The sequence below is a fragment of the Danio rerio genome, chromosome 5 (assembly GCF_049306965.1).
Source record: "Danio rerio strain Tuebingen ecotype United States chromosome 5, GRCz12tu, whole genome shotgun sequence".
In the NCBI taxonomy this organism is placed as follows: Eukaryota; Metazoa; Chordata; class Actinopteri; order Cypriniformes; family Danionidae; genus Danio; species Danio rerio.
Genome location: NC_133180.1, coordinates 32366178 through 32391180, shown reverse-complemented (window position 1 = coordinate 32391180; position 25003 = coordinate 32366178). Strand labels below are relative to the sequence as shown.

The 25003-nt window shown below is 36.5% G+C and overlaps 1 protein-coding gene across 4 annotated transcripts in view; it reads left to right on the top strand.

Annotated features, from left to right (window-relative positions):
• Window positions 1-609: 609 nt before the first annotated feature.
• Window positions 610-25003, top strand: part of eeig1b (estrogen-induced osteoclastogenesis regulator 1b) — a 50542-nt gene continuing 26148 nt past the window's right edge. For 3 of the 4 annotated variants that reach the window (XM_009301552.5, XM_009301551.5, XM_009301550.5), the window contains exons 1-3: window positions 610-802; window positions 1055-1102; window positions 1197-1459. In XM_009301552.5, coding sequence (XP_009299827.1) covers window positions 1314-1459 — 146 coding nt within the window. In that variant the 5' untranslated portion in view covers window positions 610-802; window positions 1055-1102; window positions 1197-1313. 4 annotated transcript variants of the gene reach the window in all.

Here is a 25003-nt window from a genome sequence, read left to right as displayed (position 1 = left end):
CGTATGCCTACGTCGTCATTTAAACTACAACACAGGTGTCAAACTCAGTTCCAAAAGGGCCGCAGCTCTGCACAGTTTAGTTCCAACCCTAATTAAACACACCTAATCAAACTAATTGAGTCCTTCAGGCTTGTTTAAAACCTACAGGTAAGTGTGTTGGAGCAGGGTTGGAACTAAACTGTGCAGGGCTTCGGCCCTCCAGGAATTGAGTATGACAACTGAACTACAACATCGTTAGCATATGTCCGGCCACAAGATGGCGCTACGTGTATTTTAGACAAAAACGAATCATTTCTCCCTCAGCACAAACGCGTGAAATTGTCATTATTCACAACTCTTGTGATTCTCCTTGACAACGTGAACATTTATTTTCGGCCACAGTAGGAACTGCTAATGGTATTTAGGCTTCTGGTGAATCAACGAAGCCGGTATCTTAACCTACGTTAGAGTATAGCAGTATTTACCGCGTCTGAACTCAACATGTTAGTCGTTTGTCGGCGTTACAGAGATGTACGAAGTAGTTTTGCGGTTTAGCGGATGTAACGGGAGTTGGACACGCTCTCTGTGACTGCTGGCTGTATTTAGGGAAATCCACGCGTCCATGGAGGCGGCGCTTACCGAGTTCACTAAATAGACGGAGAGACACTTTCAGCGCTCAGCAGTTAGCTTTTTACTCAACGCCAATCAGTTGATTTTGATACGGTTAAACTCTGGTTAGTAGTAATTATATGATGGGACGTTTTTTAAGTCATCCCGTCCACTGATTCCTGTTCTGGCTGCCACATGAAAACGGCTCGTCGACGTAAGTATTCAGCTGTCTCTACTCTAATTTTCAGCAACTAACGTACATTGGAAACAGCAGGCGACTGCTTTCGATTAGTACAGAGAAAATATAAACAAGTCATCTCTCCAAATGTTTTCAGTAACTCTTAAGGAGCACAGTAACTTTTTCGTGATTATGTGAAGGGTGTCAGTGTCCCAGGGATCTTTACACCTGGATATAATGGACCTCTTCAAGATAACTAACTCTCTGGGGATTGTGTTTGCTTTTCAGTCGAGACTGTAGCTTTCTCACAGTGCTGCCCAGTAAAGTGCTTTTAAGGTGAGTTGTTATATCGTTTCTAATGCTAAATTAATTTAGTCTCAGTCTTTTTTACCCTGGCTGTTTTACACCAACCCTGCTTCACTTCTCTTAGAGATGCTGAACCAAAGCACATTCATTGAGGACTTTCAAGCACCAGATTAAAGGAAACGCAGCCTGAATTTGTCTACCTCCATCTTCAGTTATCCACAGTCTCAGAAGAAAAAAAAACATGGCGTTTTTAATGAAAAAGAAGAAGTTCAAGTTTCAGATACACTTCACCCTGGAGGAGCTCACGGCTGTGCCGTTTGTGAATGGGATGCTCTTCTGCAAAATCAGACTGTTGGATGGTGGAGACTTTTCCATTTCTTCATCCAGGTAAGATCTGGGACTTTTTCTGACTCTGATTGGGTCTTGCACAGAGTTGCTATGGTAGTCATGGTTTCTGCCAAACGAAATAGTTGCATTTAGGCATGGGACGATAACTGTTTTCAAGATTTGTAAAGGTCAAGGATTTAAAACTGTAATTTTTTGTAAGTTCCTAAGGTATGTGTAAGATTTTTTTGTTTTTAGGACAGCAGTATCTCCAGCAGAAAAGATATCCAAAGATGTCATTTTAAATTGTAATGGAAACAGGAGAAGTCAATGATTCATTTGAATTATTTAGCCTGACATGTTTACTGTAAGTAAAATATATTGGGTTTTTAAAGGAAAAAAGTTTTAGTTTTTTACCCAGACATTTAAAAAGAATATATTTTAGAGCAGTAACCACAATACCGCAAAACCATGAAACCGTAATATTTATATTCAAGGTTGTCATCCCGTCAGAATCTTTTACCGGCCCATGCCTAGTTGCATTGATGTAAAGTTGATTTTATATTTGCACATTCGTTCATTTAACGGCCCCTACAGTATTTACCACGCTCATTTGAATATTCAGTCTGAAGTCATATGTAAGTTTGACTTCAAAACAACATTAGCACTGTTAAATTGACTGAACAATGTTGTACTTTGATAGTCTCTGGTTGCTAATAAGATTTTACACTTGTTTCACTTAACTGTGGTGCTGACAGGTTTTATTTTGATTGAAACCTAGGTTATGTAGGTTTAAATATTGATGGATTATTGTATCTGTTTAAAGTGTAGCATCTGAAAATTAGGGCTGCACAATATATCGTTTCAGCATCAATATCGCAATGTGATCATTAGCAATAGTCACTCTGCGGGTATACTCAATGTTAAGTCTGGATTATAATTGATGATTTAAATGCGTTTTTTTCAGACCTGTGACTGTGTGAGGATTTTATTTATGTAGCATTTTGGCAAAATAAATTGTACTGCTTTAACTTTAATAGCAATGACTATTTTAAACAATTTACTCACCGAAAATGACATTATTTTACATTTGACTATTCAATTACTGTTTAACTAAATACTGTTTGAGTACGCAGGAAAACAAACACTGTTTATTTCAGTAGTTTTTTTTTTCTTTATTGTAGTTATGTAGCTTGTATATTGTTTATTATATTTTATGCCCTACAGAATCCTCCCAATCCATCTTATATTATAAATTCTTTCCAAATAGAGAGATTCAGGTCATCTGAAATTGGATTCTTATTGCAATATATATTGCAGAGTAACAAAATATCACAGTTAGATTGTTCCAGTATCGTGCAGCCCTTCGTAACATAGGTGAAAAGCATTGTTTGTATATATTACTGGAGATTTGGTAAAGGTTTCGTGAAGAACCCTTTCGTTTTTTCTCCCTTCTGCCCACCCTGAAGCTCTGAACAATTTTGGCGACTGTTTAAAATGCATTGAGAAGACCACACAGGTTGGTTTGGGGGTAAACAGGTCTCTAATCAAAAGCCAAGACATTTTTTAGAGGTCAGGGTCAAACCAGTATGCCATTCTTTACACTGTTCAGCTGGGTAAAGGATGTGCTCTTTAATCATTGCATAGAGAAAGCCTGAAGTGTGCAATCATGTCCATTTTCATGAATTCTTTGGTTTGTGACTAATTCTAAACGCATTCCTGCACTTGGACTGTGATTTAAAATGATGGTGCACAGATGTCAGTGGAAGGGTTGTTTATAAATAGAGGCTTAAGCCCTTAGTAGGTTAGACTCACAGTTGGGCAAGTCTAATCAGACACAGCCTAATTAGAACAATGAAGGTGCTTTCGTAAATCTGAGTGAATCAGCAGTCAGAGCTATGATTTGACTCTGATTACATAAGGCTTGTTTCCATCACATTTTTTTTTTCATTTCCTGGATTAAAAACTAGTTTACTTGCTAATATAGATAACAAATAGAGGTAACTGGTTTTGTAATTTTTCTTGTAATCAATTTTTATACTTTCTTACAGGTAGGCCCAGACAGAATCTGCGGATATTTTTTGTTATTTCTGCACCAAATTTAGTAAAAGATCTATAGATTTATGCTTAATTATTTTGGAGTATTGTTACTAAAAACATAATAAATAAAATAATAGCATTTTAACTTTTATCTGATGTTTACGATGCAAATACAAAGCCTATCATAATATAAATCTACTAAAAGACAGACAATATTACATTACAAATTGTATTGTAAATAAATCAAATGAACACTTTCATATTAGTAAATAATATTTCTAAAATTAAAAACAGAATAAATATAAATTGACACACATTTACACAAGTAAATAAATAGACTCGATGGGCTAAAAATCTGTGGATTTCTGCACGCACAGATGTGTGGGCCACCTTATAGGATATCAAATATGTATTACAATAAAATTATAGTAATGTGTAAACACACAACAGTTTGGAAATGCTACAAGGCCACATTCAATATTAATAAATTCAATTAAACAAGTCATTGGGAAATATTATTTCAATTTAAGTTATAACTTCAGCATTTGGTGTCATGTGATACTTTAGAAAATATTATTAAATATTTATGCTTATTTTTTTGTTAAAGAAACATTGCTCATTTTTATCAAAGCAATTTTCTTCAAAATACAAAACAAAAGCAAATAAGCTGTAAAAACAAAATGTGATCATTTAAAATATAGCTATATTTTATTTAAATAAATGCAATCTTTATTTAAATTTTTTTTAAAAATGTGGATATAAAAAAAATTGAATAACACCAGCTGTGTGCAATGTTGGAATCAGTAAAATCCATGTCATCAAAATCCCATTGGTTTCCTTAAGAACAGATTAGTTGACTAGTATTTTAGATCCAATAATTCATGTAGCCATTTTCAATATAACTGCAAGTTAAAATCTTGTTCATTGCCCTCCACAGAAAACACAAGAAACGGTAGCAGTGGAGGCCAAAAATGTGTCTGTCTATTTGAAGCCTTCTTGTGTTGTGAAGTTGTTTTTAGTGGCACATGACTGGGGGTGGTGTATTGTGTGGGCACATTAACTTGCTAGCGGTGCCAGGCACAGTGAGTGCCCTCGTTCTGGTGCACTGAGTTGCCCTCTGCATTCATTCTGCACAATGCCTTGTGTATCTGATGTGAGGAGGCAGGAGAGGGTTATGTCATGAATGTCCCAACACCATCATTCCTCAGGACCGATGGAGAGATTAGATTGGATTTGTGTGGTACTTTTCAACAGAGAGAAAGTGAAAAAAACAAGAAGGAAGATAGAAACTGAAGATGGAATGCATGCAAGATGGATATTTGATCGAGGAGTAATGCACAAAGGAGAACATCAGGGTAAGAGAGAGATGGAAAGCAAAGAACAGGACAGAGACTTCAGTGATCGTCCAAACAGAGAGGCGTTTGTCTGACTAGTTTCCCTCTGCCCTCCTCCCCTCGCTCATTCTTTTCTCTCACTCTCTCACGTTTCTTCATCCTTCTGGCTTCTTTATCAGTGTGGACTGAGCTTATGGAGCGAATGATTGACAAGTTTTAACTCTCATAGTCATGACATACCAATAGTACCCCAGATTTAGTTCTAGAATCAATAAATATTTGGAATAAAATACTTTTGCGGACTTTGCTTTTCTGGTGATCATGTACAGTACATGCAAAGATATGTTTATGGGGTACTTTGGCATGGGCTGGTATAAGATTCTGATGATATGAAAATCTTGGATAAAAATATCACAGTATATATTTCACAGTATGATGGTATTGTGATCTTTATTAGTTTACAAAACACAGATTCTTTTAAAAGTTGAAAAGGCATCTTTGGATGTCTTTATTTACTTTGGATATAAAGTAAGCCACTGCAACGATCAGGTGCATAGCACATTGGATGCAAATAGCAGCATAGGAGGTTCGTTTTTTAAGTGATTTTTTTTTTTCTTTTTCTTTTTTTAAAGTTTGCTGAATCATGTGCAGACCAGTAGTTTTTGTTGTGGAGGGTCCTTTGCTGAAGATGCTGTTGCCCTAAAAAACTAAATCAAATAATTGTAAAAAAAAAAAAAAAAAAAAACACTTGCAAATACCTTAGGAAAGGTATATTTTTTTTGTTTTGCGGTTTTAAAACATTGACTTTTCCAAACCTTAAAAACGGTTATCATCCCATGCCTGAGGGGTACATTATGACTCGTTCCCACTGACTGGTACAGTACGGTATGGTTCGGGTCGGTACAGGTCACCTTTATCAGGCTTGCATTTCCACCACAATGGGTACCCTTTTGGTGGGCGTGGTGTACGACATAAAGTTTAAGTCAACGTCATGCTCCCTCGAATAAATGTCAACAGTAAAGCTGTACGGGTCGTTCACATATCATATTGAGCAGCACATCTCACAAAACAGATGCTTTACACACAAATACTTGTTTATAAATGTTTATTACTAACTTTTCTATGAACATGATTTGATTATAACTGCAGATCAATGAAATAGCCTACTGTAATGTCTGCAATTATTTAAATAAATGCAACATGTGTGACTTACAGTCTCCAATATATTATTAATTACAGAAAAATTACACACCGCAAACATTTAGTTCTTATTTGAGTTCAAAAACACATGCAATATAGCCCACATCAGTGCAAACCTCTCATCTGTGTCTGTAATCTTAACCAGCACATGTAAGCTCTTTTAGAGAGTCATTTTGTCATTCCCAGTTCACTCTCGCTCTTGTCCTTTTTTCTGAATGGATCAGATGACGGGGACACTTCAATAATCACACACACACACACACACACACACGCACGCTATCTTCATCAGCTCAAGAAGTTCGTTATATCAAATATAGATGCGGATGTGAGCTCCCAGAAGAAAACGAATACCGCTCGCACTTTTAGACGGGCTCGTAAAACAACAACAGGACACGGCAGATTTTTCTTCTTGGCTGTGTGTCTGTTCATGTATACGACAAGGTTTGTTTGAGCCCGGGTCATCCCATTATTATATGCATATAGTATTTTCATCTAATGTCTCGGCTTTGTATTTAAAAAAACATGGCGGTTCCTTTGTTTACGTTCTGTGTAGCTCTACAAGCTCGTGACGTATCTCTGTAACCAATCAGCATTCAGCTTTACGTGTAGCTCCACCTTTTCTTCAGTTTGGTACCCTTTCGAAAGGGTGCCGAAAAAGTGGTACGATACGGTTTGGTTTGGTACGCTTTTTGACAGTGGACTTGGCCATAAAAGCGTACCAAACCGAACCGTACCATACCACTCAGTGGAAATGGCCATTAGAGAAATGTGCACCGGGCTGTTCTTGTGCTTCGATTGGTGCGGAAACGAACCAACCTTGCACGACACAAACCATTGAAAAAAATGGAATTCATAGCGCAGCACTTTTCACTTCCTGTGTGAAAGCCGCTTTACACTGCAGTACGCATGGTACGCAATACCGGTTTCAAGGTTTACAGCGGTTTGGGGAAAAAAAAAATCTGTTATACCGTTCCTAAGGTATATGTAAGGTTTTTTATGTGTTAAAGTAATGTGGTGTGTTTTTTTTTTTTTTTTTTTTTTTTACTCTGATATTTAAATTAGCTTATTTTAGAGCAGTAATCACAATACTATGATGATTTTTTCCAAGGGTATCATACCGCAAGAAACTTACACAGGCCCATGCTGTGCAGTGACTGATCCTCTCATTTTCATTCATTTATTTATTTTCGTTCAGCTTAGTCCCTTATTCGCCACAGTGGAATGAATGTCCAACTATTCCAGCATATATTTTATGCAGCTGATGCCCTTCCAGCCTCAACCCAATAGTGGGAAACACCCATTCACACTCACATTTATACACTATGGTCAATTTTGTTTACCCAATTCACATAAATTGTCTTTGGACTGTGGGGGAAACCGGAGCATCCGGAGAAAACCCACGAGAGCACCAGGAGAACATGCAAACTCCACACAGAAATGACAACTGGCCCAGTCGGGACCAGTGACCTTTTTGCTGTAAGGCTGCAGTGCTAACCACTGAACCACCATGCCGCTCTGTAATTTTCTTATTAAAAAAAAAAAAGAATGCAACATATTTTAGAATTCCTAGAGATTTGTTTAAAGAATTGGTCTTTTTATGAACTTATTGAAATTTATCTTAAGAAATTTTCTTTGCTTCCTTAAGATTTTCATAGCCAGTAGAGCATGAATATCAGTGAGTGAGATCTCGCCAGTTTAAGCTGATATCAGTCTCGTTCTGCAGCATTTTCAGGTTTGCATTTAATCTGGCAGAAATTGGATCAACATGGTGATAACACCTCCTCTGAGGTGCATGGCTGATGAGGACGTGAACATAGAAGCCATTAATTTTCAGGGGCTGTTCAGGCTTGCTGAGCGGAATAGAAGGCAGTGGAGCCTGAAGGAAAACAGAGTGCTGATGGGCTGCTTTATATGGTTGGTCTGCACATATGCTGGCAGTTATAGGTCCACTTAGTCATTTAAAGTCAAGATATGCCATCATGAATGTATATGGTCATCACAGCTGTTGGGTGACCATAATTGTTTTGGATGCTTTCTGTTTGTGATTACAGCATATGATTTTGAAAGAGTAGTTTGAGTTTTAAATGATTCTTTTCACAGACTTTTCTAAGGTGTATCATTACAGTGGTAGAGGTTATACAGCAGTAGTTGCTAAGGCAACTGTTAGAGATGGAGAGAGAGCGAGGTGTGTGTGTGTGTGTGTGTGCGTGTGTGTGTGTGTGTGTGTGTGTGTGTGTGTGTGTGTGTGTGTGTGTGTGAATGGCCAAGTCTCTTCATTGAAGTCAGTTTTTGATGAAATTGCTCTGTAATTGTAATCATTACAGGGGTGCTCATCCCTCTTCCTTCCTGCTCTGTTCCTCCTGCCTTCCACTAATGATAAACACTCAAGCAGCCCTTTGCGTCTGATTCACAGGAGTTTATTCCTGCACAGACCACCATCTATGATTTCATAGTTTTAATGATCTTTTTATTTTTATGAGAATAGGGATGCACACACCAGCAGGCCATGCAGTCAGGCCATTTTGAGATTTTGGGCAAATTAAAACCATACCTGCCTCGCTCATTAATGAAGGCTTGGTTGTTTCCTTGATGGGACAATGAACATTTTCATCATAATAACTATGTAAGGTGCCAGAAAGATATTTTGAATGCTAGAAAGAGTTCAAATAAATAGTGTTCTTTTCATGTTTATATTCATTGAAATATCCTGGAAAAAAGCAATCATGATTTCCACATAAAATGTTAAGCAGTAAAGCTGCAATATTTATAATGAATGATAATAAATCATTTCTGAAGGATCATGTGACACTGAAGACTGGAGCAATGGCTTCTGAAAAAATTCCTTAATATTTTTAATTGTGTAATCGTTCACAATATTAATGTTTTTACTGTATTTTTAATATTTATTAAAATATTATTTCAGTTAAATATGTTTTTCACCAAACATATTTAGAAATTGAAAAATAATGCAATTAAATTCAAGCAAAATATTGCAAAAAAAATTACAACCTACAAAATTTCAACTAAATTTTTTAATTTTATTTCACTTTTTAAAATTTGTATTGAATATTTTTCTCTAACATATAAATTTGGGTGCACTAGTTTTTGTACTGTTATGGCAAGTTATTTTGTTTAGATAAGCTTCAGATTTGGTTTTAGTACTGACTAATCTAATGTATATGCACCAATACATTGTATAGCTTCTTATTAAAAATATGAATTTAATAGAGAGATTTGTGTACTTGTATGCTCAGCACTGTAACTGACCTTCGGTTCATAAAGTCATATTTGATCTTTTGGTGCTGATTGTTTTTCTTAAACGCACAAAGAGAAAGCTGAAAAAAGAAACAGCATCCAGTTTCTCTCAGTGTTATGGGGAACATGCCAGTTTTGATAAATCGAGCAGAACCTCATTCTTGAGATTCCATTGAAAGAGTTACACCCCAGAACAGACACACTGATATGCTAATGAACAATGCGAGATTATGAAAACAAATCAATCTCTTTTCGTTGCTACAACCCATTCGTGCGCACGGCTGTTTGAGTTTGGTATCTTAGCAACAAGGGACCAAACCACTGAAAAAAGTGACACTTGATATACAACCCACTCAAGCAATTGTAAAGCCCATGCACACCTTTAATGAACATGTAAGTTAAGATGAAAGAAAGTGAGTAGTTTCCACACCTTTCCTTGTTAAATCTAAGTATGACGCTGGGATTTGGTTATGGCACATTTGTTATTTGTGCAACTGACTGATAAGCCGTTCTATGGCTGGTTTATTCAGGTTTCTCATACGCTCAAGGACACATTAATGTCAGTATTACATTTATCATATATATTACATGTCTTATCGTTAACTGCAGATGCAGTTCATCCGTTCATCCAAGCTATAATATTATATTAGGTTGTTATCTCTTCCCACAATCCACCACATAAACACAAATTGTCTATTCACTGCAGGTTTTATGGTCGATGTGTCTGTTTTGCATTACAATCATGAAAGGTGTTTTTTTTGTTTGTTTGATTTTTCTCCCCGGACCTGCTTGTCTCATTGTCTTCCTCACACACACACACACACACACACACACACACACACACACACACACACACACACACACACACACACACACACACACAGAGTGATATTTGTAGATTGCTTTCAGAGTTTCTCAGGGTTCAGAAGGTCAGTTCTTCCAGCGACTCTGTAAACCATAAGGTTGCTAGTTCAGTTTCTGGCATGTGCCGCCGGGTTGCTTACGCAGCACGTGTGGGCAGAGGCCAGAGGGACAAGGGTCTCATCCTGTACCAGCCGCTGTCTCTACGGGCTGCTTAGTGAGATTAGCAGCTGATTCTCAGCGGTGCACCTGCTCTCAGCGGGGACAGACTGAGGCTCCTAAACCGCCTCCTGTAAACACTTCATGAGACAGATTGCTGTGAACAAACAGATGTAGGTAAACAGTTGGGCTGTCTTGCAAGTAAACAACTGGACTTTGCACTCACTGTCTGCTGGACATCAGCTACTGTTTTACAGAGATGCAGTAGTCATTTATTAGTGGGTCTAAACACTGCTGTAAAGTTATATTTGAAAGTGTGAGTTTTGTTGAGGAGATTTCTGTTCTGTTAAACTTTTTAAGCAATTAAAATTTACACTTATCACATGGTTGATTATAAAACTGGTATAAAAATTCCTTCGACTTACACTTGAGTGTGTTTTGATGTACAACAGTTTTCTTGATAGCTATCATGGGTTAAGTGTACTTTACTGTAAATAAAAATGTAATGGCAGGGATCAGAAATCTTTATAATCGCTTACAGAAAAATCCAAACTTCTCTTTTCATGTTTTAATATGAGATAAGAATATAGGTAATAAATATTATTCTACTGGGATTTCTAAAACTCTAGCAACACTTTTGTTCTAGTAGACCTTAAATCTATGTATTTTATTTTTTTTTTAAATAATTTTTGATAGGTCAAGTGAAGATCTTTTCTAACTGGGATATTTGAAAAAAATCCTTAGCATTTAGCTCTGTGCAAGACTAAAATTTCATACATAATGGTCTTAAAAATGTCTTAAAGTAATAAATTTAACCTGGTGAAAGCCGTTGAAATCCTGATATAGGTCAGAAAGTATACTCATTCACTTGTTAAAAATAGTTAAAACTTTAATATCCAAAATATTTTTAATTACATTTTATTCAATATAATTCAATTAATTAAATATAATTGAATCTGCTTTATGGCAAAGATGAGTTTTCAGCTGCCATTCCTCAGTGTTTCTTAAAATCCTTTCCAAGAAAATTTGAATAAAAGAAAGTTTAACCTAAATAATAACAGCATTTTATTGAAATGTAAATCTTTTGAAACATTGGTAATGTCTTTATTTTTACTTTAGATGAGCTCCATTATTCTTTAATAATAAAAAAAATAGCTACTCGCCAAAAAAATAAATAAAAATATCAAGGTAGGTTTTAATATGATTAAATATGTACAATAAACTGAATAGAATAAAATAAATATACAGTAACTTGATAAACAACATTTCAAAGACAGAACCCTAATAAGTTTAGAAAAGTTTAGTGTCACAGTGCTATAATGAAGCAGCAGTAATAAAATCTACAAAATACTGTATATAAATCACTGACTGATGGTAGTGGGCAATAAGGATTTTTTTGTGGCTGTTAGTGGTGCACCAAGACATAAGTCCAAATCCCTCATTTACTCATGAATTCCTGAGTCTGTGGGCATATTGTGGGAAAATATGGAAGAAACTGGGAGACGGATAAAAAGTGAGCTCCATCTGGAAGTGAGTTTCTCTCACACAGAAGTAGGTTAAATGAAGTCCTGGGGGAACAGAGGGGTGGAGGGACAGAGGGAACGAGGACAAACTTTACTTCGCAAAACATGACTGGCCCTTTTCTGTCTGTCACTAGAAAAAGTTTTTGATTTAATGCTTGTTTTACGCCAAACCTCATTTTTTCTAATTGTTCAAATTCACAGATTTGTCCAATCGTATGTGTAAGGCTTTTGCAGGTCTTCCACAGCTGTGTCCTGTGCTCGCTGTTTTTGCATTGTCACAGGTTTCCAGAGGTCAAAGTTCAGTGGCCGGATATGTTGCAGGGTTGCACAGACAACATGGCTGAGAATGTCCACTTGGTTTACCTCTTTCCCATTCACACGTTCCTCCTGTCCTTCATGCAAACAGTTCGGTGTAGATGGCGGTGTGTCTCGACAGCTTTAATAAACGCATCTCCTCCACCTCAAATCTTCACGTCTGCCTGTTTAAAATCCTTTTAAAACTGTGTAGACTAAGCTGTTTTATCAGCACAAGAAACACAGATGATATCCACACCCGTTAGAAAGTAACCCTATTTGAATTACAAGCCTTGATATTTTATAGCCTACTATTATGAAAATATAGACACGCCAACCAACTGTTTTGTATTCTCTGAAAGCTTAGAGCAAAACTTGTACAATACGTACAGTCCCGAACAGGATGAAACGTGATATTGTTGCCATTCTAATGATTCCAGTACATTCTTCACTCAAGTCAGTGTCAGTCTTTTCATATCGGAGTGTTCTTATGGCCATTTTACTGCAGTAGAGTCTACATCGTGAGATTAATAGCGTCTGATAGATTTGGGTTATGTCAAATGAGCACATGCTTTAGTTTGGTTGCACCATCAAAGCAGAGCTCTAGCGTCTGGATACTTCATTACATTCACAGAGCTTAAATCAAAGCCTTTGTTCGGGGAGAACCTACCACAGAGAGAAGAAAACTCCTAGGGTGAATAATGACTGGCATTAAACTAGCTGTAATGGTCCACCAGAACTTTGATTATTGCCGTTTCTGATGACTTAAAGTGCCTATTGAACATTCAGGAGACGGAATTACATGGGGACTTTGAACCCTGCCCTTACATTCTGCCGTTCATGCACATTTTAGTCTGTTCATACTTGTCTTTCCTTCCGTCCCTCAACAATGTCTTTTGTGCTTTTTGCTTCTGCATGTTCAGATTTCAATCATTGTGCTTTGTCTTCAGCTTACTATTCAATCCGTTCCTGTCCACTTAAGGTGTATTTGCTGTCATGCACACCGTCTACCCTCTGATTGTGATCACAGAGCAGTAAATCCGCTGTGCCACTCAGAATTTAGACTCTCATTCATGGAGAAGCTTGGAGCGCTTGTGGGTTCAAAGGTTAAATTCTTCTGGCTGCTGCTCTTCAAAGGTGAATTTGTCTTTACCATTGGGTCAATTTTACCAGCTTCTTTTCTCAGTTTCCTGAAAGACATGTGATCACATTTACCTGTGTTTGTTTGTCACATACAAGATCTATCCAAACATTTATAGTAGACTCATGTACTTTTAAGGGACATTATTCTGTAGGAGGGTGACGCGGTGGTGCATTGGGTAGCGCTGTTGCCTCACAGCAAGAAGGTGAGTGGTTAGAGCCTCAGCTGGGTTTGTTGCCATTTCTGTGTGGAGTTTGCATGTTCTCCCTGTGTTCTGGTGGGTTTCACAGGGTGCCCTGGTTTCCCCCACAAGTCCAAAGATATGTGGTATAGGTGAATTGGATAAGCTAAATTGGCCGTAGTGTGTGTGAATGAGTGTGTATGGATGTTTCCCAGCTGAAAGGGCATCTGCTGCGTAAAACATGCATCAGTACAACAACTTTTTAGGTTGAAATTGTGGTGATTCAGAAAGTTAAAGTCAACAACAGTTGACACCATGAAAGTCAAATTAGTAAGAATTAATATGCATAGAAAGATCATATATAAATTAGTAGTTTAATATATTGATGTTTTCAATTGCAACTACAGTTAGTGGAAATTTAATTGGTCGGCGACATCTTGATAATCTAACAAATCTTTACTATCCTTAGACTATAATGCACGCATCCTAAAATGCCTAGTTCAGACAATGTTAGGCTGTTTACATTACTCATAACACATTATGATCTATAAATTACTGTAATTACTGAAACGTTTAGCCCATTGGCTATACATGAGAAGCTTTATTTTTAGGTTATTCAGTCCGACACGAAATCTGTACATGCAGAAATCCACAGATTTTTAGCCCATTGTTCATTTTGTTTATTTACTTATGTTGTGTAAATATATATTTATTCAGGTTTTATATTTATTTCAGTAATATTTTCAATAAGCAATCGTTTATTTGATTTAATTACAATAAAGTTTGTACAATAATATTTTCTCTCTCTTACAAGATGCAGTGGTTCCTTGCCATAACGCAGTTTCCTTTTCACGGTTTCGCAGATTTTTTTGTGCAATTTGAGTGTATTTACAGTGTACTGTGTTCTGCGTCCTAATTGGATGTAGACCATTGTCAATCAGTCTTCTTTGTGCCGTGTCACCTGTACAGAACATAATGCGTTCAGCTTGGCAAATTGACATAAGTCTTTGATTGCTAGCAATGCGACTGATGTGCTGTACTGTATTGTAGTTTTGCAAGTTGTCGACGAAACATACTGCACCTTCACAGGCACCCAGATCAGCACCCAAAAGGCAGTGGAAGATGCTAACCATCGCACAAAAAGTTGAACTTCTGGACATGCTAAAGTAAGGTAGAAGTTACGTGAGTGTTTAAACAAGAGACAAAAAAGTGAAAATTAATGCCCATTTAAGAAAATAGTGTAGTGAGGGGTTTTACAGCCTTGAAACAGCTATAATAATTGTAAAATAATTAAGCGGTCAACTTTCACCTATTGCGGGCTATTTTTTGCACGTAACTCCCATGATTAACGAGGAACCACTTATATTATAAAGAGATTTACCAAACAAGAAATTCTAATTGCATTTGCAAATCTTAAATAATAGTAAAAAGTTCTCATTTTTCATTTCTTGTATTAAGTTTTGTTACTATACTCTCAAAATAAATCTGCAGATTTTGCACAAAATTCTTCACATTCAAGATTCTGCACCCTAGTATTATAACTTTTTCCCTTCCATAGGGTTAAATCTACTTGCTATTAATTGCTATTCTACAATATACAATTTACAAAAGAGTTGAAACAGAAATCGCATCTCTGAAGACATTTGATAACATTTGTCATCAGTTTTGTTCTATAAATAGGCTGACATTAATTGGCAGAAGAGCTCTTGAATACTTCGCTTGATCAGTAACAGCAATGACTTCTGACCCACTGAACCCTTCACAATTTCCCAGAATTATTAAAGAAAGCTGGGAATAATCAACCAGTGGCTTAAAGTATTTGTATCTGTCAGTCCCATAACAGCGTTCTTCTCTCCACTCCTTTAATTTTCTTGCTTGTTTTCTTTTTGGGTCTCTCCCTGTTTGTGTCAGCTGCACAGCTCCTTCAACCACAAACACGTGAGGAAAAGAGAACGAAAGAGAAGGCAAAAATGGCCTATGTAGAATCACACCAATAAAATGCGACTAACATCAGGAGACATTGCACATGCTGGTCTCTCTGAGTGCTATAAAGATCTAGACTTGATTTCAAAGAGTCTGATTTCAGTTTAGGTTGTGGTATTTTCCCTAAGCATTCTGTTTCCATCAGTCTTGATAGCTTTATTGTTTTCAGTTGACCTTATGTCTGTTTTCACGTGCACAGAGCTCCCACAGCAGGAGCATTTCAGATTGTTTGGCTCTTTGTGTAATGGCTATTGGCAATATATCATCCTCATAAAGAGCGATCTGCGTTGGTCTGGGTGTTTCTGGCTCATCTATCAGGGTCTGGCCCTTCCCATGTGTTTTGATCTATTCCATTGGAATGAGAGGTGACTAAAATCACAGTCTTTGGAGCCCATGAGAGCATTTCACCATGTCTGACCTCCAGCTCACAGCTGAAAGAGCAATGTTCAATTGATTACTGATTGAGAGCGTTTAATCACACTTTTAAAAGCCAATCGGTGTGTCTAACCATGCTACCAAACCTCTTCCACACAAACCATTTAAATAGCTCTGACATTTTGTGAGCGCTTGGATTCAGTGATCAATACAGTTTCGTCACCAAAAGTAGTCCACCGAGTCCAACACTGAAGAGTCTCTGACCTCAAGACCAAATGTTTAGTGCCTCTGTTCTAGTGATACGAAGAGTGAATCGCACTCCGAGGTTGATGACATTGGTCTCCAGACCTTCCTTTGGCTCTTATGTAACCGCTAACTCTAATAATGCAGAGAGGCCCCAGCTGGTATTTGCATATCTTATCAGTGAAGTAAAGAGCCAAGTTGTGATCAAGTGTTCAGTGTGTGAGAGTCTTTGTGGCCGTGTCTGTATGGTTGCATGTTTATGAATGTCTGAAGATGTAAGTGATATCTCTCTAATGCATTGCTTCCAGATATACTACATCAGAGGTTTTGCTTGTTGATAGATTATATTCGACAAGCTATTTTACTCGGAGACATCAAGAAGATCTCAAAACTCGGGTTAGGTTCAGGTTATAGTATTGGAGTCATGGATTCAGAATTTTCAGCTTAGCACATGTAACAAATAGACTGAGATATGAATGAAATGAAAAGCATAGCATTTTCAGTAGTTTTTCTTACCTAACTGTGTACATTTACTATGAAGAAAAAAAGTCAAGAAAAGGAGTGTGCAAATGCTGAATCTCTAGCTGTTAGCTAAGCAACACTCTTGTTAAAATCACCATGGAATCAAAATTGATCTGCTATGTTGTTCAAGCAGTGATAAGTGTTATAAATCATTCATTCGGTTGCATTTTTTATTAATGTGCCATTAAAATAACACTGAGCTTTAATGTTGCTGCCCGTGTAGTTATTCATAAATTGTTTACATGTGTAAGATTTATTTAACAATTCAGTGAGCTGGCATTTCACTGGTGCTTCAATGTTCATTATCTTGTCTAAGGCTAATTTAAATGTGACTGTCAACAGCAGACATACGTTTGTGCATGTTAAACTGTTAGTTTGCCCAAAAATTAAGATATTTTGGATTAAATCCCTTATCCTTCAACCTCCATAGCCAACAGTAGTCCTGAGACGTTCAAAGTACAGAAAAAGAACTGAAAACATTCCCATAATATTCCATGTCACTTCAGTGTTCGACTGTAATCATATGAAGCTCCAAGAACACTTTAGTGCATCAAAAAACTGTTGTAATAATTTTTTCACTTGGCTCTTCTGTATTATGGGTTTACTATATGCCCATGCGTGTTGTGCTGGTGACACAACTGGCAATACTTCATGTTGCCCATAGTAAACGCACACCCTGATCTTTTGCAGAAGAAAAGACAAAGTCTAACAAAGTCATTTTACAGTGTTTTTGATTCTTTGAGCTTTGTATGATTTTATTGTTTAATCCACTGTCATCTGGAAGGTTTTGAAAATGTTTTTGGTTTCTGTTACTTTGAATCAAAGGTCAGAGCTTTTTTTTTGTGTGTTCCGAAAAATGAATAAAGTTCTAAGGGGATAGGAACAACAAGAGGGTCAGTAATAACTAGCAGAATCTTTTTTTTTTTTTTTTTTTTTTGCAACTAACCCTTTGTGTAACCCTTTGTTTGTAACATTGTGTGCAGTTAGTTTAGTTACTTTGTTATAATTGTTACTTTTTTTGGCATCAACACGTCAGTTTCAAGCAATATTCTTCTTCCATTTTGCTTCTTTGGCAAATGTAGGCACGGGTTATATGTTATCGTCCCGCAAGTTAAATATGTCTTGCAGTTGAACAAGTGGCCAACCACAGCTAACGTGCTTTTTTCATTCCAAAAACGCGAGGCGCACCTGCCTTTTATATGTTGACAAGGAAAAAAGAAGAGAAGCGCGGTCCTCTTATGAAACGACTGAATCAGCTGGGTATCGATTGTGCAAAAGTGTTGCTGTATATGTTGATAAAATTGTAATATTTAATAATATTATGATATTCAAGATTTGTACATTCATACAGCTCTGGATAACTTAAAACAGCGATTAGACCTTCAGAGCGGCATTAATGCGTCCTGAAGTAAAGCGAAACGGCTATAAACTCCAGCAAGATAGAGTGATTATATGCAGAGCCATATACCTTTATCTATAAATAAAGTATAACTATAGAAACTGTGTTCATCTTAACTGAAAGCTTCTGCGTGTTTGCTGACCTCACGCATCGCGCACCTGTCAGTCAGTCAGTCAGCACGTAACCCCAAAGGGTTAAACAATATCGCACAGCACTATACGGTTACAAAAATTTTTGCGCTATTATAATCCACTTACCTTTTAATACGTTTTGATGCCATTATAATCCGCTATTAAAAACAACAACAACAATAACTAAATGCTTTAAAAGGGTAATGTAGCCGTGGCGGGATGCATTTTGTTCCCCGCCATGGAAGAATGAATGTAGCTGAAACCAAGCTCTTTAAAAGTTCTCTGTAGTTGTCTTGACAACACAAACTGCTGCTCTGGGATGAGCCGCGTGCAAAAGATACCCCTCTTAACGCAAAGGCGCATTCAATCTGCCCCTTATGCAGCCAAACTAAAAATATATAAAATAATAATTTTAATCGTTTAACTGATAACATTAATTGGTCACAAACGCACCCTTTCGGTTAACGGTTAATCGATTATTTTGAGCATCCCTATACTGTCCTATCCTCTTAATAAAGGCAAAAAAAAACTGCATTTGTATTATTATTATTTTTATTTTTTTATTTTTTAAGGTTCAATCACTGATTAATTAAAGATCTTTTACATGATGAATCAAAGACAACAGTGCATACCATTTCATCAAATTGGCTAAGAGATGTCACAAGGTTAATACGCTACTCGTATTTAATGTAAAAGTTAGTTCGTTAGGTGAGCTTTCCTATTTACTTCAGCATAAATAGATTATCAAGTTCATGATGGATTTGAGTTCCATCTACACAGAAATACATCTACCTTGCATATCAGATCTGTTAATCTATATACTGAATGATAAAATCTTTACATTCATTCCTGCAGCTTCAGTAATCTTCTATTATGGATGCCTAAAGGCTTAGACATTAGTTTGAACTTGTTTAAGATTACCAGGAGTCTAGAAAAAGAAGTAGATTTGTTTTTGGTTGTCAGCCCTAAACTTCAGACGGTATTGAATGGCAGCGTTGAGAGAGAGGTTTCTGGTATCTCTGTGTCACTGCCTGGACCTGTGAGATGTCAACATCACATAATTCTCTGAAGGCAGGATTGCATTACAAATCCACCCCTTGGCCCCCGTCCCCTATCACAGGTACACCCTAATCTCAGCAAATGACTGTTACATAATGTAATAAAAGGCAGAACCCTCTGTGTTTAAAAAAATTGGATTAATTTAATCTGGTTGGTGTGTGTGCATGTGTGGAATCCCTCAGTTACTCTCTCTTTCAATACATTTTCAAATAATTTTTTAATGTTTAAAAAAAATCTAATATTGTTCTGTTGTTTTGTTTTTTTTCTTGGGACATGTCAAATTCTTTTTAAAGTGACAGAATAATATTAATGTTTTAGTTAAATACAGCATTATGAATATACTTTTCATTTAAGAGTCGCTGATACTAAAGTCACAGCGATTTTAAACATTGGTAATAAGAAGACATATTTCCTTAATACAATTGTGACTTCACATAAGTAAAGAAGAAACTTACCTAGCTGGGTTGTTCGAAGAAATTTGATGCTGTTTGTAGGGCTGGGCAATAATTGAAATGTAATAGAAATTGACATCAATATAATCTATCTAATTTTTCCTGGTCAGTTTTTTTCAATTACTTTACATGACCCCACTCTGTTAGGGCTGATTTATACTTCTGCATCGATTGCACGGGTATGGTCTGGTGCAGCCTTCATGTGGTTGCATACATGTGCACCTCTCAAAAAATGTAACTACACATCACAAGTTTGCACTACATTGACGATGATTGGAAGCTGCGCCAGAAACTGCATATTTTCTATTATTATAAATGATTATTTACAATAAAATATTTGTTTACTCAAGAAATGCAGTGTTTAAAATATTATTTACAAGGTATACAAGTTATTTTATTTAGAAGAGATGCTGCTCATTTTCTGCTTTTAATAGTACAAATTTAACATTAAAAATAATTAATTTTGTTTCCAAAAATGAAAGTTATTTATTTTCACTTTTTTTCATAAGAAAAAAGTGACTGTTGGTTTTAGGCGATGCGTGTTTTAATTTTAGTTGTTCAGTGTTGGCGTTCAGTAAACAATCATAGATAGCAGATTGCGATAATTATTTTAAAATCCAGTAATGAAACCTTCTTTCAAAAATCTCTAACTTGTAAATTTGAGCATATTTACTGTACGAAAATTGTTGAATAATCAAATAATCGTTCATTGATCATAACTGAGTTAAAATGTAAAATTAATTGAGATTTTGATATTAGGCCAAATCGCCCAGCCCTAGCTGTTGGGATGCCTTCTCTTTTTTCAGACAAAAAAAAATCTTATTAAACATCATGTGTAGTGTTTTGTTGTTGTTTTTTTTGTTGTTGGATGCATAGCATACATACACACATACATTTCTGGTAAAGCTCATCCAGATGTTTGCATGGATCTCCAGAAGAATGGGGTTTAACACCAGTCCTGGATTAACTGTCTAAACGGATGGGCTCAGATTAACTCTTTGTTCGGAATGTAGGCTGGCTGCGGTAGAGTCTGCTGAAAAAGCATGAAAAAATAATACACATTATTACGATGAATTTGGAAAGCATTCACCCTTGTATAGACTTTTAAGGGCTCATATGTGAAATCACATGGGATACTGCTGAACAAATTCTTAGTAAAAGCTGAGTTTTCTCGAAGGGAGGTGAAAAGTCACAGCGTTTGTGAGGGATGATTTAGCATTGCAGTCTTTGCTCTGAGCAAAGATTGATGCTCTTGTTGGAACGTCTGGAATGCTGGTATTGTGTTTACGCCAAGACAATGTCATACCTTACCCTTATGTGCAATTAGAGGTGTATACGGGTATGTGAGAAAATATAAACAAACCAAAAAAAGGCCACGTATACATGCAGTCACATATTAAGGGATAGTAAATATTTTATTTGCTTTAAATTGTTTCGTTAATTGACAATGTACAGGCTATTTTTCATCCATAGTCTGTTCACTTTTATTAATTGCATTCCATTGAAAAAAATGACTGAAGCCATTTATATTGTTACTTTTTTATTTCAAATAATGAAATCTAAAATAATGTTCTCTTGAACTTACTTTGAAAAATTCTAACAAATAATATTGTAAAAAAAAAAAAATATTGATAAAAAATATTGTTTAGAACTAACTAGAATATTTTTATTTGGTATAAAATTACACTAATATCGAAGAGATATCCTAATTTTTAGTTGCTTTAACTTTTTAAAATGCTAGGTTCATCTTCTAGTCATCTGTATGGTCCCATTGGTAGTTCGTTAATGGCACCTAATGGCCCCAAGCTCCCTAGTTTAGAACCTTTTTATTATACTGTATAGCACACGTTTATCCATTTTCCTGTGGTGCTTTAATTACAGCCGTGTTTGACGCCGCTGCTCCACCAAGTTAATGAGCTCTGCAGAGTGATGAAATATAGATATCAGCCTCTCCAGTGCTTCTCACTGCTTTCTCTTTTATTTTTTCAACATGATGGAGAGAGAACTGTGAATAATTCATTAGGGCTGATAATCTTGAGTCGTCACGTTTTAGGATGCAGCACGTGTCCGTATCTCACATGCAGCCACAAAACAGATGGGTTTTGGGTATTTTGTTGAAGTTTGAGTGGCGTGGAATCTAATAAGCAGGTAGAATGAAGGGGAACAGACATTTAATCATTGTAATCGGGTATGATTTGACACAAAGACAAAGTAATGGTGGTATATTTTCACTCCGTGTTCTGGCCTGACAAGTTACTTGGTTCGCTTCTGAAGTTGCATACTTCCCTACTATGTAGTATGTGAAAAACAGTACTTGAGTCGAATAGTATGCTGAAATTCATAGTATTGGAAAAACAGTTGAAGTACCCGGATGACTTGCTACTTCTGGGGAGATTCTGAAGTGTGCATCCAATTCATGACTTGAGTTGAGTGGCATGGGGAGGTCATGTGATAATAACAAATGGCGGATGTAGTGCATCCAAACTTCATTCATACTACCCACATTCATACTATGTAGAACATATTTTTCTAATGGTTGTTCATTCATTCATTCATTCATTTTCTTGTCGGCTTAGTTCCTTTATTAATCCGGGGTCGCCACAGCGGAATGAACCGCCAACTTATCCAGCAAGTTTTTACGCAGCGGATGCCCTTCCAGACGCAACCCATCTCTGGGAAATTGTGTAGTCATTTAAAATTCTAATGTATTGCATATCAGTGGTCCCCAACCTTTTTCCCCAACTCTTCACCTCCATTGGAAATAACAACTTGCATGAACTCCAGGAAAAACGCGATATGCGAACAGCCCCTAAAAGGCCGCCGTCATCTCCAGCGGGTGATCTTCTTGCACAGACATGCTGGATTCACCTGATTTGTTGACAAATGGGTTACGGATCCATTCCTTGGCAGTTCACTGGGCCTTTTTTTTTTCTCTTTGCCAAGAAACTTTCCAAAGACGTCTGTTTCGTACTCATTTTGTTGTTTGTTGGTTAAGTTTGGGCGCTCAATTGACCGAGAAATTATTTTATTACAAAATAAAAGATTTTTCAAAATAAAAAATCTTAACTTTAGACTCTATTAATTTATGATCTCTTTTGCGGCCTGGTAACAATTGATCCAGTGACCAGTTCTGGTCTAAGGCCTGGTGGTTGAGGACCACTGACCTATATGACTAGTTGGTTATTTTATACGCAGCCTATATGTTTTGCACTGCTCTTGCTGTGCACTGTTCCTGCTGAGTAGCTGCCCACTGTGAAATCTGATTGGTCTATATTTAGGCTATCTGTACGTAGTTTAAATTATAACTTTAGGTTGTGATGGTGGTACATTGCGCAGAAAGGTTGTGTGATTCAGGGGAAAATATCTAATTGCAAACTTTATATTTATTTATTTATTATGTATTGTGGTTGTGATTTTGATTTTGAACTCTGTGTTGTTGTGATTCGATTTCGAATAATCACAAAGCTCTATTACGCCGCATGGAATCTTAGCTTCATTTATTGTCTCTATCTACTCTGTGCTTCAAAATATGGAGTGTGTATGAGCATATCTTTTTCAATATCTCCATCTTTTGTGCTCAAAATAGACTCTAGCATTGAGCTCACATTTCAACTGATCTACGCCACATCCATTGTTTTCTCCAGCAGCTAACATATCCTCAGTGCAACTGACGTGCATGTCAATGAATAGGTCATTGTTTTTGTTGTTGTTTTTCTTCGGGTTACATAGTTTGCATCCCATATGCTGTTATTTCTGTCCCATTAAAGTTGTGTTTTGTGTGTATTTTGTGGATTCATGCAAGCCTACAGTATGTGTGTACACGACGTTCGGTATGACTCATGATTCAAGCCTCTCTCCAGCTTGATTCCCTCGTTCATCATTCTTGTTCTCTCCAATCCAGATGAGGAATGCATCTGCTGCCTCTCTGATCTCTGTTGCAGATTTTACACAGATGTGCGTGAAGAGTGTGAACACATTTTTGCATTTTGTTAAAGGGGGATATATCATGAAAAGCTTTGTAATGTTCAGTGTGTACTATTAAACATTCAGAACATTCAGAGCACCCTGCCACGTCCACTTAGATGATTTATTGAACTCGAGTCATTCACAATAGTTTGGCTTTCCACTAAGAAACTAAGCATTTTGTTCTTTTAAAACAATTGTCATTCTTTTTGTTTAAATATATTTTTCTCCAAAATACCTTTGGTTAGCTCTCAAAACATTTATTTTTCCATTACAGTTTTTCTTTTACTCTGTAAATTGCCAATTAGGGTTGCATGATTCTGGCTAAAATGAGGATCACCATTTGCTCAGGATTCTGTAGATGTAAAATAAAGGTTCATATGAGAAGGCTATTATTATTGTTATTTCTCAAACATGGTAAAACAACAACAATAATAATATTAAGTCTGTGTAGCGCTACTGTTGGTTAAAATGCAAAAAATTTAATTTGAATGGTTGACTAGACTTTAAATTTGTCCTGGTCATTAATTCACAGTAGCGACATCAGAATACAACTATTCATAATTCTAAAGTTGAATTATTATGTTTGAGACTTATGCTTGCAGTCTGTCACCGACAATGTTATTAGACCATTTTATCCAGTGGTACGATCAGACATTTGTCCTTATTAGATTCCCTCTTGCAATAAATGCAATGTTGTATTGGCTAGAGTAGTTATACTGAGACTGTAAAACTTTTTTATTTCATGCGCAACACTTTGTATTCGCTAGGGAAAAAATCATATCAAATGCTCCTCCTAATCTTAACTCCACAATGCAATATAACCATGTAAATGATGTGCGTGGTTTGGTTTCACTTTTCACTGCTCATGTCATTGCTGTCTTCACTGAGGAAAAAACATACATGCAAATCGTACTTCCTGTGCGGCACCCAAGCGATCGCTCTGTGTAACGAACAGAACGTTATTCACAACTTTGATGAACAGAACCTGCATAGGCTGTAAATAACAAAGTATACATCATTCGCTGGCATCCTCTCAGTAAACAAACAGCTCGCATGTAATATTGCGGTCGCGAATATGTCATTACGTTAAGACAGAAATGACATTTTTTTTGGGTGAATTGTCCCTTATGAAAACAGTATGTGACAATTTTAACACTGTTTGGAGGTGGCCATGTTGAGCAATGTACATAAAACAATATGAAGAATTGTGTGACCACCTTTATGCTTCTCCTAAGCTTAATTTAGCTAACTGAATCGTAGAGAAGCTGAATTAAGGTTTTGTGGGGGTTGAATCGAGATTGTGATCTTTTTTTTTTATTTATTTTTTTATCGTGCAGTCTTATTGCCTAAATAAACATATTTACAGTATTCAACTATATTTACGTCAGAATTATTAGCCCCCCTTTGAATTTTTTTTCTCTTTTTAAAATATTTCCCAAATGATGTTTAACAGAGCAAGGACATTTTCACTGTATGTCTGATAATATTT